The 16,479-nt window shown below is 44.4% G+C and overlaps 1 protein-coding gene across 1 annotated transcript in view; it reads right to left on the bottom strand.

Annotated features, from left to right (window-relative positions):
- LOC126282036 (myrosinase 1-like) overlaps nt 1-16,479 on the bottom strand; it is a 143,818-nt gene that overhangs the window by 74,334 nt on the left and 53,005 nt on the right. Inside the window, exon 6 of the mRNA XM_049981448.1 lies at nt 3,045-3,139. Coding sequence (XP_049837405.1) covers nt 3,045-3,139 — 95 coding nt within the window. The remainder of the gene's footprint in view (nt 1-3,044; nt 3,140-16,479) is intronic.

Genomic DNA, 16,479 nt, shown 5'->3' with positions numbered 1-16,479 from the left:
TCGAACGCTTTCAGACAAGATACCAACTTGAGCGCCACTGTCCACTGCGTTCTGTATCTCGTGAGCTGAATGAGTGAGTTGAGTTGCACAAGATCGCTATTTCCAGAATTTATGTTAAAGCCTACAGAGGAGATTACAAACACATACGTGAGCATAAAAAGTGCTCCATAATAATATACGCTGACTTCAGCGACGGAAGTCTATAGTTAGGTGCATTTTTCCAAGATGTACAGCGTTAGAGTCCCTGCCAGCTGACTCTTGACAATATTTCTGTTAGATTCACTTATCGGTCAAGCTTTTGACCATTCTTTCTATCTTCATTTGTGTACGATCGATCTTCCTTATCAGTCTCGTTTGTCTGACTACCACTCAAGCATAAGCCTTACCTGTGCTTTATACACAGTTTTTCTGATGGGCATGGACAGAGAGGAATGTTATTTTCTGGAGTGAATGTACACAAAATGACGCTAACATTGTGAGAGTGGGTGGGGGAATGGGAGGGGGGTACAAACGTATTTGAAGACTGAATGGAAAAAACACAACAAGGTATCCTTACAAGTTTCACCTTCAAAGTTAATGAGACAAAATCATAAACTGAACGTCAAATCGCCAGCTCAAGTTACGTACCAGAACAAGTAAGTAGCGAACTGCTCACAATATGGATCGCGCATCCATGGATTGCGTCATTTACATTTCCTCAAAATCAGCAAAGCTGCATCCATCAGCAGCAGACTGTGACCATCTCCCTCCTCAACTTTCTACGTTCAAAATACTCTACATGCAGGGAACAATTCAGTGATGTTGCCAGTGTGACGGACGAAAATACCGCTTATTTAACGAAAGTAGAGGGGAACGCAGTAGAAACGTCCCATTCTTGACGCATTTGACTGGATACACCAAAATTTTTGGAGGAAAAGTAACTTAGTCACCCCCCCCCCCCCCCCGCTCTCGTACTAAACCTACTGAAATGTCTCAGTTTAGGCGTGGATCCGAAGATGATGGTGTAAGGGGCGTACAGTATAACTGGCAACGCTTTCCTACCCGAGTTTTGCGATAATTAAGTCAGTCTGTCCTTGAACTGACTTAGCCGGCCGCGGTGACCGTGCGGTTCTAGGCGCTTCAGTCCGGAACCGCGAGACTGCTACGGTCACTGGTTCGAATCCTGCCTCGGGCATGGATGTGTGTGATGTCCTTAGGTTAGTTAGGTTTAAGTAGTTCTATGTTCTAGGGGACTGATGACCTCAGATGTTAAATACCATAGTGCTCAGAGACATTTGAATCATTTTTTTGAACTGACTTAGTGAGACGCCGCTTAGGAATTCTTCCTATCTGCTGTGTGAAGATGCTCTCGTAGTTTTCTGTTCCCTTGCAGAGCCGTAGCAGCGGCATTGGATTCTGAAAGTGCAAAACTACAGTGCATGTTTTACGTAACGAGGCAGGAAGAAGTTTTGAGCAAATAATTTATATACGGAAAGCCATTATTGGGTGTTCGTTTGAGAAACACCGTAAAATGAACTTGTTCACACTTATTATAGGCTAACTATTAATGGCACAAGAGCACCGTCTATCACATGACTAGGTCGAAAGGCATGCTATCGACAACTGCCGACTATGACGCACAGTCTGGAACTTGAGCGTACAATCGGTATAGTTCGTATAAGATCGTACATCTTCGGTTATCTCAAAGTTATTCATTTATTTATAAATATCAACGTTTCAGGCACTTTGAAATTATTGAAATACAATACTTATGATCTGCAGACGGCTCCTAATGTCTGAGTAGCAAAAGCCAACTTTTATTAGCAAATATTTATTAATAACAATTACTTCATATAAAATAAACATTCTTTCCCTACGGAACTCATTGCTGATCTCACGAATGGTTTCTGTATCGCCATTTCCCACAGACTCTAAAATGGCCAACCTGCCGTTCGCTCCTTACTCTGTACGTAGTGCACCGCTGATACATTCACTTCACGTATGTGAAATAGCAAAAAAAAAAAAAAAAAAAAAAAGAAAAAAAGCCCTCTTATCTGCAAATAAGGGGTTGTTGTATGTTAACCGGGGACCTAGAAACGACGGAGAGGCTCCGTCCCCAATGCAGCAGCAGTGTTCCACAACCCCACGACGACTGCTGCAGTCCACTTCATCCCTCTGCCGCCCCACACCGAACCCGAGGTTATTGTGCGGTTCGGCCCCCTCTAGACCCTCCCCCCCCCCCCCCCCCCAACTGGGAACGTCTCACACCAGACGAGTGTAACCCCTATGTTTGGGTGGTAGAGTAAGGTTGGTGCACGCGTACGTGGAGAACTTGATTGCGCAGCAGTCGCCGACATAGTGTAGCAGAGGCGGAATAAGGGTAACCAGCCCGCATTGGCCGAGACATATGGAAAACAGCCTAAAAACCATCCAAAGACTGGCTGGCTCACCGGACCTCGACAGAAGCCCGCCGGGTGTATTCGTGGCGGGGACCAGGCGCTCCTTCTCGCTCCGGAAAGCCGTGCGTTACAGCGCTCGGCTAACCGGGCGGGCAAAATAAGGGGTGGCTTACATCTTTCGCACACATCCCTCAGACACAGCAGACGTTACTTCGGAGTTTAGTAGACGACTTTCCATCCGGGATAGAGTGATGCTTTCTCCCTGTGATGAAATTTTAGACCTAGTTGTAAATTCGTTCAGATATCACATAAGAATGTATTTCCTTTAGATGGTGTTCATGTGGTACTGAATGAAACGCTTTTTGAAAGTTTAGAAACCCCGAATAGATGTGATTTCCTCTTACCGTGCCACGTATGACATCATGTGGAAACAGCACGAAGTCAGTTTCTGTGAGTGATGCTTAAACTACGTTGATTTGCATGGAGAAGTTATTTTATTACAGGTAGTTCATAGTGTCTGAACTCATTTCTCTTATGCAGTCGAAACCCTGAGAAATCACTCTCTGAATGGTTAAAACAGAATCAGGATGGAGCATTTAAAACTGGAGCCTGCAGTTTAGACGCTTGTCCCAGCCGTGGTGTGGAGGTGAGGCTCGCCGCAGTTACCTGAAACTGTAGCATCCGCTCGGAGGCAGCCCGGTCTTCCTCTGAGTCGCTCAAGGGCTCGTACCAGTCTGTGTTGAGCGTGATGCCGACAGTGCCTGCAACACAGAGTAACGTCTGCAGTCGGTTTACTCAGCCTGACAACAAGAGCGATTCAGGAATTTAATGTAAGACGTTACTCAGTACCTCTTCAATACAAAAGAAACAGGATTGCTGATATTGCTTGAAGCATCTGGTTTTCTGATTTGAACTGTAACCTTACGTTGTGAGATCTTCCATCGATACCGGCATGGAATCCAGAATGGAGGAAAAATTTCTTTAAAGTCGGTATCGCCATTAGACGCTGCATAACATTAAAACTCTTGATAATGGCACTTTAAAGCCGAAATCATGATCGTGTAAATGTAACACTGCAAATAAAATGGTTCAAATGGCTCTTAGCACTATGGGACTCAATTTCTGAGGTCATCAGTCCCCTAGAACTTAGAACTACTTAAATCTAACTAACCTAAGGACATCACACACATCCATGCCCGAGGCAGGATTCGAACCTGCGACCATAGCGGTCGCGCGGTTCCAGACTGTAGCGCCTAGAATAGCTCGGCACCTTGGCCGGCCCCGAGGCAGGATTCGAACCTGCGACTATAGCGTTCGCGCGGTTCCAGACTGTAGCGCCTAGAACCTCTCGGCCACTCCGGCCAGCACTGCAGATAAAAACCAGTGTAATGGCGATACCGACTTTAAAGAAATATATTACGACCGTGGCCCCACATTATGAAGAAATTATTGAAGAAAAACTTGATGCTATCGATGGATGTTAACAATTAGTTGGGTGGATCAAGTACGAAATGAAGTAATGGAAGGAACACGCTAAGAAAGAAGTGTACAGAAGATCTTTTCCAGAACGAATGGAACATCTCCTACAGCATCGAGGAGTAGTAACTTCATACTGGATAGAGTGGGTAGAGGTTAAAAATAATAAGTACAGAGTACAGACGATAGCACTGTATCATGAAATGAAGGCTTTCACGACAGTATGTTTCGGCTGCTAAGAATTCTTCTGGGTTATACGGCCGTTGTCCATGGAACTCTTCAATCCCTGACGTTTCGTCCAAGGTTACGTTGGACGTCTCTAGAGATGCTCCTGGTTGTGCTGTCTTGTCGACTGACGAGTCGGAAGTCGAAGAGCGGCCTAAATACCGTGGAAAGTGGGTGTGGTCTGGATTCCACGTGATAGCAAAGATAAACCTTGTCAAAGATAATTTTTTTAACTTTCGATCATAGTACGTCAAAGATAAAACCTGCTCATCGATTCTGTAGCGCCACAGTCCATATATCACTGAGTTTCAAGGCTTCTTTTTTTCCACGGTATTTAGGCCGCTCTACGACGTCCGACTCGTTAGTCGACAAGACTCAGCACAACCAGGAGCACCTCCGAAGATGTCCAACGTAGCTTTGGACGAAACGTCAGGGACTGAAGAGTTCCATGGACCACGGCCATACAACCCAGAAGAATTCTCAGCAGCTATAACACTTTAATACAGATGTACAACCTAATTTATTTTTCATTTTTATACTGTAAATCAGTTTTTTGTAAATTTTAAACTGTCATCTGGAGCTGAAAATGGAATATGTTTCGTAGCTAATGCAAATATCACACTGAGTCAGTACCGACAGGAAACTAATAGGAAAACGGAAATTCTGTACTGTTTGTCAAAATGTAAAGTAAAATGCTAGCGCCGTCTCTGGACGCTGTTGTGTGGTTCAAAGAGAGTGTGCGGCACTCCAGTGTTATTTTTTGAATTGTAATTGTGTGGACGAATGAGTTGCGTACTGAATGGAAAATTAGGTCCATGTGAGACCAAATTGTTAATTACGAGGTATAACGGACGTGACAGGTGTGGGTAGATGTATAAGGCTCCAGGAACATCAACATCATGCCCCACAACTGGTCATTGCTAATCAGTATGCCCTTAATACACTCTAAGGGAAAAAAAGAAAAGAAAAGGTGCACAATAAAGGAATTATACTAATGGAACGTAATTCGATAGACGTGACATCTGTGTACAGACAGGAAATGATTACAATTTCAGAAAAACTGGATGATTTATTGAAGGGCCTGAGTTCAACAAATCGGGCAAAGTCAATAATGTATTGGCCCATCTCAGACCCTTATGCAAGCAGTTATTCGGCTTGGCGTTGATTGACGGAGTTGTTGGATGTCCTGAAGAATATCGTGCCAAATTCTGTCCAATTGCCGAGTTACATCGTCAAAACCCCTAGCTGGTTGGAGGGGCCTGCCTGTAATGCTCTAAATCAGGGGACTCCAAACTATGTCCCGCTGGCCGGACATCCCCGGTATCCGGCCCGCCAAATATTTGAGGTGGTACCTATACTGCCAACAACACACCGCGACATTGTCGGAGCTCTATCTTTACAAAGCGGAAGGTCATGGTTAAACTTGTGGCTATCCACAATAAACAGACAGACCATTCTTCGTGCGATAGCGAAAAAAAGAACGGTTAACAGACTAGTTTGGCGAAAACATTGTAAGTAAAAAAATTCTTTGTATTTGATTCTACTCAAGAGTCTGGTGCAAGTCTTTCAAATGGACGCCACTTTGGCGACTAGCCTTAGTAAGCAATCATTTGCAACATAGATACAAACACGTAGCAGAACTATCAAATATATGCTCTGGCTCTGCTACTCGCTACAACACTACATAACTAAACTTATTGTTGCGACGCTTGAAATAACAATGCGTTGACATACTCTAACTCTGCTACGTCTTGCAGTAATAGTGTTGCCAACAATGATTTTGAGATTTCGTTAACTTTGCAGGACGCTTTCGCGAAGAATGTGCAGTGACATACTTTTTTGTCGGTGAAATCCGCCAGAATAAAATACGCCAGAATTTCGGTCAAGTACGTCCACCAATCAAAATTATGTAATTAAATAAGAATCGTAGTTCGTTGCAGTGCTAGCTATTCCCACAACCTTAGATTTTTGCAATTTCATCTTTCCTTTAGCCTTACATTACGGTGAACGTAGACTTCGATCCAGGCTAGGGTGCTTTAATCCCACTAGGTAGATTTTGGCCCTTATGACTTCGTGGACGAGTCAATGTGGCCCGCAGACTAAAAAGTCTGGAGACCCCTGCTCTAAACGTTCTCCATTGGGGAGAGGTCCGGCGATCTTGCTGGCCAAGGTAGGATTTGACAAGCTCGAAGACAGGCAGTAGAAACTCTCACCGTATGAGGGCGGGCATCACCTTGCTGAAATGTGATCTAAGGATGGCTTGGCACGAAAGGCAACAAAACGATGCGTTGAATATCGTCGACGTTACTGTGTGCTGTAAGGGTGCCGCGGATGACAACCAAAGCGGTCCTGCTACAAAATGAAACGACGTCCAACACCATCACTTCTGGTTTCCAGGCTGTATGGTGGTTGACAGTCAGGTTGGTATTCCACCGCTGTCTGGGGCGTCTCCAGTCCCTTCTTCGCTGGTCATCGGGGCCTGGAATCTCATTAACTGGAGTAGATTCTCTACAGTGATGAGCCCTGCTTCGGGCTGAACTGCAATGACCAGCAAACACGTGTCCTGAGACGCTCCAGAGAGCGGTGGGATACCAACCTGTCAGCCACCCTACGGCCCAACAACCAGGACTGATGGCTCTGGAGTGCCATTTCAAGACGCTTTTGGTTGTCATCCCCAGTTTCGTTGCTCTACATGGCACGCTATCCTGGGCTTCAGCAAGATAATGCCCACCCGCACATGGCGAGAGTTTCTACTGCCTGTCATCGTGCTTGCTAAACTCTGTCTTGGCCAGCAAGGTCGTCGGATCTCTCCCCAATTAAGAACGTCTGGAGCATTATGGACAAGGCCCTTTCATCAGCTCGGGATTTTGACTAGCTAAAGTGCCAATTGGACAGAATTTGGCACAATATCCCTCAGGAGCACATCCAACAACTCTGTCAATCAGTACCAAGACTAACAACTGCTTGTATAGGGGCCAGAGGTGGATCAATGCGTTATGGACTTGCTCAATTTGTGAAGCTTTTATCTACAATAAATCATCAAATTTTTCTGAAATTGTAACTTTTTGTGTCTTCATACATGTACGTCACATCTGCTTATTTCCGCCTGATTCGAATAATTCCTTCGTGGCGCGTCTTTATCTTTCCGTAGAGTGTGTATGGAGTAAAAGGAGCATTGTCGCAGACACCTAGGACATCGTTGTAACTTCTCCGAACAACTGTGAGACTGCTCATTTTCGTCCAAACTAGATATAATGTGAGGCATGTCCGGTGACTTTCAGTGAACTTTTCGAAATAATAACAGTTGTTTGTTAGAACTTCAGCTCCCTGATTTAATTAAAAAGCGTAAAACTATCAGGTTTTATTTCTTGTTGAATATATGACTGATCATTAATAATGCGTCAAGAAGTTAGATATTCTGTTCCATAATAACCAGAGACGACGTACGCTATTACAATGTAATAGAACTTACATTGAAGTAAATTTCATTGAATTATTACTGGAAAATTAAGGCTCAAATTCAAGATATAGATAATTTTTACAGTTTTCTTTCTTGTTGTTCATCCGAGTGTTACTTTGTGCTGCCTTAACTGGTTCATATTCCAGCATTTTATCTGTGCTTAAGATTAATTATTCTTCATTCAGGCGAGCAATTTCTTAGGTATTAAAGATATTTCAGTCAGCCTCATTTGCAAAATTCATGAGTCCTGTGCATGTAAGTAAACGTCAGCGTGAGGTTACGTAATTCTCGTTATCGCAGAGAGTTGTTGCTTATCATTCATTTTAGTAATGAGCACTTACTTATTCCAAATTATTACTTTTGATTTACTAATAATTTTAAAACAATGGCTAATTATTTATAACTGTTATTTTGTGCTTTTTATGGTGGTTACGTGCGTAAGAACATTATGTATCCAGACATCTGTTTAGACAAATACGTGAAACTTCCTGGCAGATTAAAACTGTGTGCCGGGCCGAGATCCGAACTCGGGACCTTTGCCTTTCGCGGGCAAGTGCTCTACCAACTGAGCTATCCAAGCGCGACTCACGACCCGTCCTCACAGCTTTAATTCCGCCAGTACCTCGTCTCCTACCTTCCACTTGCCCGCGAAAGGCAAAGGTCCCGAGTTCGAATCTCGGTCCGGCACACAGTTTTAATCTGCCAGGAAGTTTCATATCAGCGCACACTTCGCTGCATAGTGAAAATCTCATTCTAGACAAATACGTAATTGTTATTGCTCTCAATAAAGCATTAGGCAACAACAGGTGATCTTAAGTTGGATTGATAGGTATTACATCGTTTTACAAATTATTTCATTTGATTTGCTGCGGGTTATTCAAAATTTCGTGGTACCCCCTTTCGTTTCGTACTTTACCGTGTATGGCAGCAATGTTTTACATGCGTTATTCAAAATTCATTTAAGCAGATAGTACAGGAAATCATTTCCAAGAATAACTTCTTGTACATTTCTCCCAACATATTAGCTATCCACGTCGGAAACGATTTCCCTATAATTTACTTGTTACGATTAGGCTCAAGCGATCACTATCAATATAATTGCATTAACCGATTTTAGTCGTGGGGATGGGGGGGGGGGGGGGGGGGCTACAACATAAAGAATAGGATATTCAAAACCAATTACAGAGGATATAATAATTAAATAGATTTGAAAAGGCTACCATAAAGCAGGAAAAATGGAGGACAGCATGAACACCCAGTCGAGGAATCGATCATTTAACGAAAAAAGACCAATAATTACTCTGCCTAGCAAAAAAAGGAGAGAACCCAGAAGATATGGCCGGATGTCAATGTAACTTCGTACATTTACACGCTATCGGCGGGTATGTAAATGATTAGATTTGCATTTCTCTGTGGCTAGTAGAACCGCCGCCAGAATGCGTTTGTGTAGATCGTGTCTAGTGTTGTTACAAGGCCTGGTAGGGTATGTGAGGTAACATAATCGGAAGTAGAGCAGTTACTGTGAAAGACACGGAGATGACGCGTACACGTGTGAGCCCCTCTTACCGCTACCAAACACAGTTTGAAACTGACGACCACAACAGTGAATCGCCGTATTATGCTCCAAGCAAATCGTAACATCCTCACATCTGTGCCTGTCATCCGAGAGTAAGTAATGGACTCCTTGCAAACATTCTGTATCTTCTCGCACTATTTGTCGGAGACTAGCGGCAGCTGAACCAGGGAATTGTCTTTCCATATGTAGCCTGCTGCAATACAAAAGGCTGTTGGATCGGAGCCGTGTCCGGGAAAAAATGGACTGTTGCCGAATGGCGTCGTATTTGGGGAGAGGCGTCATTCTACACTCATGCTCATAAATTAAGGATAATAATTGCAGAAAGTGGTGCCACACAACGTGGCATTACACAAAACTGGCGCTAATAGCATAGGGACATAGAGAACACACACGACACAGATCTGTAAGTCCACGGTATTGGTGATAAGTTTAGATAACTGCCCCGAAACACATGTGCTACAAAACGCCACTGTTTCCTGCGCATGTACCCCGACTTCAATATGGGGTATGATCACCATGCACACGTACGTAGGCCGCACAACGGGTTGGCATACACTGGATCAGATGGTCGAGCAGCTGCTGGGGTATAGTCTCCCATTCTTCCACCAGTGCCTGTCGGAGCTCCTGAAGTGTCCTAGGGGTTTGAAGACATGTAGCGAAACATCGACCAAGAACATCCCAGACGTGCTCGATGGAGTTTAGCTCTGGAGAACAGGCAGGCCACTCCATTCGCCTGATAACTTCTGTTTCAAGGTACTCGTCCACGATGGCAGCTCGTTGGAATCGTGCGTTATCATACATCAGGAGGAAGGTGGCACCCATTGCACCCCTGAAAATGGGGACATACTGTTGAAAAATGACGTCCTGATACACCTGACCTGTTACAGTTCCTCTGTCAAAGACATGCAGGGGTGTACGTGCACCAATCATAATCCCGCCCCACACCATCAAACCACCACCTCCATACAAGTCCCTTTCAAGGACATTAAGGGGTTGGTATCTGGTTCCTGGTTCACGACAGATGAAAACCCGGCGATAATCACTGTTCAGACTATACCTGGACTCGTCTGTGAACATAACCTGGGACCACTGTTCCAATGTCCATGTACTGTGTTCTTGATACCAGGCTTTACGGTCTCTCCTGTGACCAGGGGTCAGGCGAATGCACCTTGCAGGTCTCCGGGCGAATAAACTATGTCTGCTCAGTCTCCTGTAGACTCTGTATCTGGAGACAACCCTTCCAGTGGCTGCGGTAAGGTCCCGAGCAAGGCTACCTGCAGTACTCCGTGGCCGTCTGCGGGCACTGATGGTGAGATATCGCTCTTCGTGTGGTGTTGTGCACTGTGGACGACCCGTACTGTAGCGCCTGGACATGTTTCGTGTCTCCTGGAGTCGTTGCCATAATCTTGAGATAACACTTTGTGGCTCACAGAGGGCCCATGCTACAATCTGCTGTGTTTGACCAGCTTCTAGTCGCCCTAATATTCTACCCCTCATAACGTCATCAAAATGTGTTCTATGAGCCATTTTCAACACACAGTGACCATTAGCACGTCTGAAAACGTCTGCACACTTACTATCTGCACCGTACTCTGACATGCACCAACACACATCTGCTTATGTGGACTGCTGCCAGCGCCACCGTGCGACGACCCCAGGTCAAATGCACCGCATGCTCATACTCCGAGGTGATTTAAACCCGCAAACCGCCCACCAGAGCGTTATTTCACGATGTATCAGCATTATTCCTTCATTTATGAGCATGATTGTACCAATGTTCCGGTGAAGTACGGCGGTGTTATTCTTGGCGTCATGATATGACTTCAGGCTTGTAGTGATTAAGGGAGCTGTAAATTTTTGAAATTTATGGTAAGAACTATGGGACTAAACTGCTGAGGTCATCGGTTCCTAGGCTTACGCACTACTTAATCTAATTTAAATTAACTTACGCTAAGGACACCATACACACCCATGCCCGAGGGAGGACTGGAACCTTCGACGGGGGCAGCCGCACGAATCTTGACAAGACCCCATCAGATCGCACGGCTACCCCACGTGGCTACGAGAACTGTCGAGGCACAACAGTGCGTCTCCGACTTCATGCGTCCTTACGTGTTACTTCTCATGTGACAGTATCATATGCTCGTCCACACATGGCACGTGTCTCTATGAACTGTCTGCGTGATATTGAGGTACTCCCTTGGCCAGCAAGATCACAAGATGATTCCTTGACAGAACAGATGTTGGAAGTGATTGGACGTCAACTTTGTCTCAGTGTCAGTATCCAAGGTATCAGTGACTAATTACAACAGTAACCGGCCATCTTGCCTCAGGAGGGTATTCAACAACTGTATAACACCCTTACCAACCGAATTAGCGGCCGGCCGGTGTGGCCGAGCGGTTCTAGGCGCTTCAGTCTGGAACCGCGTGACCGCTACCGTCGCAGGTTCGAATCCTGCCTCAGGTATGGATGTGTGTGATGTCCTTAGGTTAATTAGGTTTAAGTAGTTCTAAGTTCTAGGGGAATAATGACTTCAGAGCCATTTGAACCGAATTAGCGTAAGCAGCCATGCCAGAGGGGGTGCAACGCCGTAATAAGTGGTCTTGTCGTACTGCCAAGTACTTTGTAAATGCGATTCGATTTTGGAAGCACTGACATAACATCTCATACCCTCTCAACTCGTTAAGTTCACTTCGCTTCTCCTCCTCATCCAGCTGCTTCACTTTTCATGTCAGACTGTGTATAAAGAGACTTTTTTTTATTTTCCAAATAGCACTATCCCATCAAAAAGATATAACATTACAAATAACTGGCGTTGTATTTGATATTTCGCGGAACCTCGCTGTGCCTGTTATCACGCAACATAACGAAATACTAAATGGCGCCAATTTAAAGAGGAGTTAGTATAACGAAGGGTCAAACTGTAACACTTAATATCCGACCATGGAGTACACAGTAGGTGCTGAAACGTCCCCTTAGAAAAATCTGTGAATTACTGTGCTGGTAAATCCCTTACGTTATTTGATTTTCAAACAGCTGAGCAGAACTGAACGTACTGACTTTCACTCTTTACCTATTCTGATCAACACTAAACTGACACAAAATATTTTTAGCGCAACGCAATCTGACTTTAAAAAAAATCCCTACAAAAGAATGGCCCTGACTAACATTAACCTATACCTTTCACAAATCACTTACATCACAAAAATCTTCGTTACTCGAACTACTGCAATACAGCGAGCGCCAATACTGCCAGCTAAATAAAAGATTCAAACTACTGAAGGCACTAACTACTGATAGGCATAGTTAGCAAATGAGAGATTTTGATAGAGAACAAACAATAGCCGGCCGCGGTGGTCTCGCGGTTAAGGCGCTCAGTCCGGAACTGCGTGACTGCTACGGTCGCAGGTTCGAATCCTGCCTCGGGCATAGATGTGTGTGATGTCCTTAGGTTAGTTAGGTTTAAGTAGTTCTTAGTTCTAGGAGACTGATGACCACAGCTGTTAAGTCCCATAGTGCTCAGAGCCATTTGAACCATTTTTGAACAAACAATATATTTACCTTAATAGTGGTCAAAAGACATAATATATATAGCAGTTCACGACATCCATTCTTACAAATGAACTGTTTCTGATGGACATACGTCCAGATCATCCGCTCTCAAAAATCCGCCATCTCACTTCCCCACATCCACCACTGCTGCCGGCTCACCTCCAACTACGCAACGCTACGCACTGTTAACAGCCAACTGCCCAACACTGCAATGGCGGGCAACAATGCAAACTAGCCACAGACTGCACACAGCACAGCCAGAGATTTTCATACAGAGCGCTACGTGGCGTTTCCAATAAGAAAAACTAAACAGCCTACTTACAGTGCTTCTGATTGACAGTTCGACACCGACATCTAAACAAAATAATTCGTGACGATTATTAGGTAGATTTGCGTCACAAACTATCTACACTCACGAGTTTTGCGCAGCAACATATCTACGTAACGGTGGGACGGCACTGGACTGCATACGGCAGGAACAGGATTAAAATCACCATCCCACATTCTAGATTCTTTGTAGTCGCTATTTTCCTAAACCATTTGAGGCTAATGCTGGGAAGTATAATTTAAACAGGATACAGCCATTGTCATTTTTAACCAACTGAGTTATAATACAACAGTCTGGCAATGTAACTGAAGGTCAATTTGTCTGAATCCCTTGCAGGCCACCGGTATTCTATTTTCCATACTGACAAGGAGTTTCCCTTTGTTGGAGAACTTGAGCAGGGAAGCATTCAGCTTGATGAGAGAATCATGAACCCCACCGCGATGGGGAGGTTTTCATGTCTCCGATGCAGATAATGTAGGTGCAATCACATTGGAAAGAAGAACATCTCTGCCGCTTTCAGACGAACAAGTGTTTCCTGAAGAAGGGAAGTAGATATTTCAGTAATTTCAGGAACAATGGTCTACATCCAGTCTTGTAACATTAGGCAAAGTGACTTGTCTACGTTAGTAGTGCTGCATGGGTGAAAGAAAGTGGAAATCATAGCTGTTATGTTCTCCGAAATTTCGGACCTGTACCCAGTCGTATTTAACAACACTCCATAACATTCCAGCTGGCGATCTACTATTCGTACTCAGGTGAGGTAATCGAAGACTGACAAGACTTCCCCTTTTCCGCAATTTAGCGCACTGCCTGTATTCCGTGCATTCATGAAGATCGTGGTGACGGACTGACCACATTATCTGGCGGGCCGGCCAGAGTGGACGAGCGGTTCTAGGCGCAACAGTCTGGAACCGCGTGACCGCTCCGGTCGCAGGTTCGAATCCTGCGTCGGTCATGGATGTGTGTGATGTCCTTAGGTTAGTTAGGTTTAAGTAGTTCTGAGTTCTAGGGGATTGATAACCTCATCCGTGAAGTCCCATAGTGCTCAGAGCCATTTCTAGGGGATTGATGACCTCAGTGTTAAGTCAGATAGTGCTCAGAGCAATTTGAACCATTGTTTTACCCGGCAGGCAGCCCCGACCCCCCCCCCCCCCTCCCCGCTGGTGAAATTGCAGAACAAGCTACCCTCAGTAATGTCATTCACCGCGGCCATCAACATGCTATTTCGTATTCGATTAGAGAAAATTATGGAAATGATAGGTTTCACGCATTTACCAACTGGTGGACACTATCATTATTCCTCAGATTTTCCACCATGCTGATTTACACTGATTGTTTTTGAGCCATCTGTTTTCTGACTGGTTTATTGCGACACACCACGAATTTCTTTTCTGTGCCAACCTTTTAATCTCGGAGTAGCAACTGCAACTTACATCCTCAATTACCTACTGTATGTATTCCAAGCTCTGTCTTCCTCTACAAATTTTACCCTCCACAGTTCACTCCATTGCCAAGAAAAAAGTTAATCCCTGGTGTCTCAACAGATATCCCCTCATCCTGTACCTTCTTCTTATCAGTGTTTTCCATATATTCCTTTCCTCGCCGATTCTACGCAGAATCTCCCCATTCCTTACCTTAACAGTCTATCTAATTTTCAAAATTCGTCTGAAGCACCTCTTCTCAAATGTCTTGATTCTTTTCTCTTCTGGACTCCCCGCCATCCATGTTTCATTACCATACAATGCTGTGCTCTAATCACACATTCTAAGAAACTCCAACAACCCAACCCCACGATACTGGTGACAGATGAGCTGTAACCTTAATGTAGGTCGTACAGCTCTTCTGAGATGGCCTACCTTCGCCTCGTATAGTAAATCCTCTCTATGACAGTAGCGTGTCTGGCCTTGTGTGTAATGTTTCGTGCAGCAGCAATCTGAATAAAATGTGACACTCAGACACACTTTGGTATTATTCCATGGCCACATCATCTCAATAAAAAGTTTAAAGAACTTAAAAGTCTTGCTCTCTTACCATGTAGCATGTCGCAAATTCGGATACGTGAGGCCATTTCCTCAAAGTAAAGGCGTCTGATATGTACTTAAAAATTTCCCGGTGAATTGAGTGTTCAAAGAAATTTAGAGCTTGCAGTCGATCGACGTTAATTCACTACTGCCATAGTATTCCCTGAGGATATGCAGGACATGGTTTCATGATGATGACACCCTCCCGTGTAAAATATTCCGGAGGTAAAATAGTCCCTTATCTGGATCCCCATACAGAGAGTACTCTGTAGGACATCTTTAGAACAAAGAAAAATATCTGGTGCCATTCAAATTGCAGCGAGGAATGTTGGAATCATTTTGGTAATTTAGACAACATGCCTGAATGCTGTATCCAGAGTCAAATGGATGTCGATTCTAGTAGACAGTACAGAGATGAAGAGATTTGCGTGGAAAGGGCTACTGAGCAAGGCGTTCTGGCTGACGACTAAAACCTCATTTTCGCACCACAATTAGATCTTCCAATGGTACTTGAATAGTCACTGAGACGATACCTTATGTTCATTTGGTTATTGCAGGAGTAGCCCATGATCGATAATATGAATTCCATCCACAAAAGAATTTCAAGGATGGCTGAGAGACATGCCAAAAGGCAAGAATCAGTTGTGATTAGTTTGAGAAAGCATCATTTTCTTCGCGTTAAAACATATGCATAGCAGACTGCAACCAGTATTACTGATGATGAAGTAACATCTCTGCCACAAAAGGTAACCTTTATTTCCACTATCAGTGCACACTCATACCATTTCCAAAAAAATCTGCATCGGTGAAAAATCAGTTGATGACAACTGTCAGAAGGCCGCTGTGACCGTAGCGGTTCTAGGCGTTTCAGTCCGGAACCTCGCTGCTGCTACGGTCGCAGGTTCGAATCCTGAATCGGGCATGGATGTGTGTGATGTCCCTAGGTTAGTTAGGTTTAAGTAGTTCTAAGTCTAAGGGACTGATGACCTCAGATGTTAAGTCCCATAGTGCTCAGAGCCATTTGAACCATTTTGACAACTGTCAATAAGCCACATCTACATAAATTATCAAATTCACTCTCATTAGTAACGGATCAAATGGCAAGTTGACTTACATTGCCATTTTTTGTCAAAGCTCTATCTACATTCTGAGAGATAAAACGTGTAAGTTCAAATGGTTCAAATGGCTCTGAGCACTATGGGACTCAACTGCTGTGGTCATCAGTCCCCTAGAACTTAGAACTACTTAAACCTAACTAACCTAAGGACAGCACACACATCCATGCCCGAGGCAGGATTCGAACCTGCGACCGTAGCAGTCGCACGGTTCCGGACTGCGCGCCTAGAACCGCGAGACCACCGCGGCCGGCTAAAACGTGTAAGTAATCGAGCACATATTCTACAGTGTGAACCTAACTCCACCGACAAAGTTTCGGTGGTTTTCCATGGGTATTTGTAAGTGT

This window comes from Schistocerca gregaria, chromosome 7, assembly GCF_023897955.1.
Source record: "Schistocerca gregaria isolate iqSchGreg1 chromosome 7, iqSchGreg1.2, whole genome shotgun sequence".
Taxonomy (NCBI): domain Eukaryota; kingdom Metazoa; phylum Arthropoda; class Insecta; order Orthoptera; family Acrididae; genus Schistocerca; species Schistocerca gregaria.
Note: the sequence above shows the minus strand (reverse complement) of the source record. Positions and strands in the feature narration are given on the sequence as shown.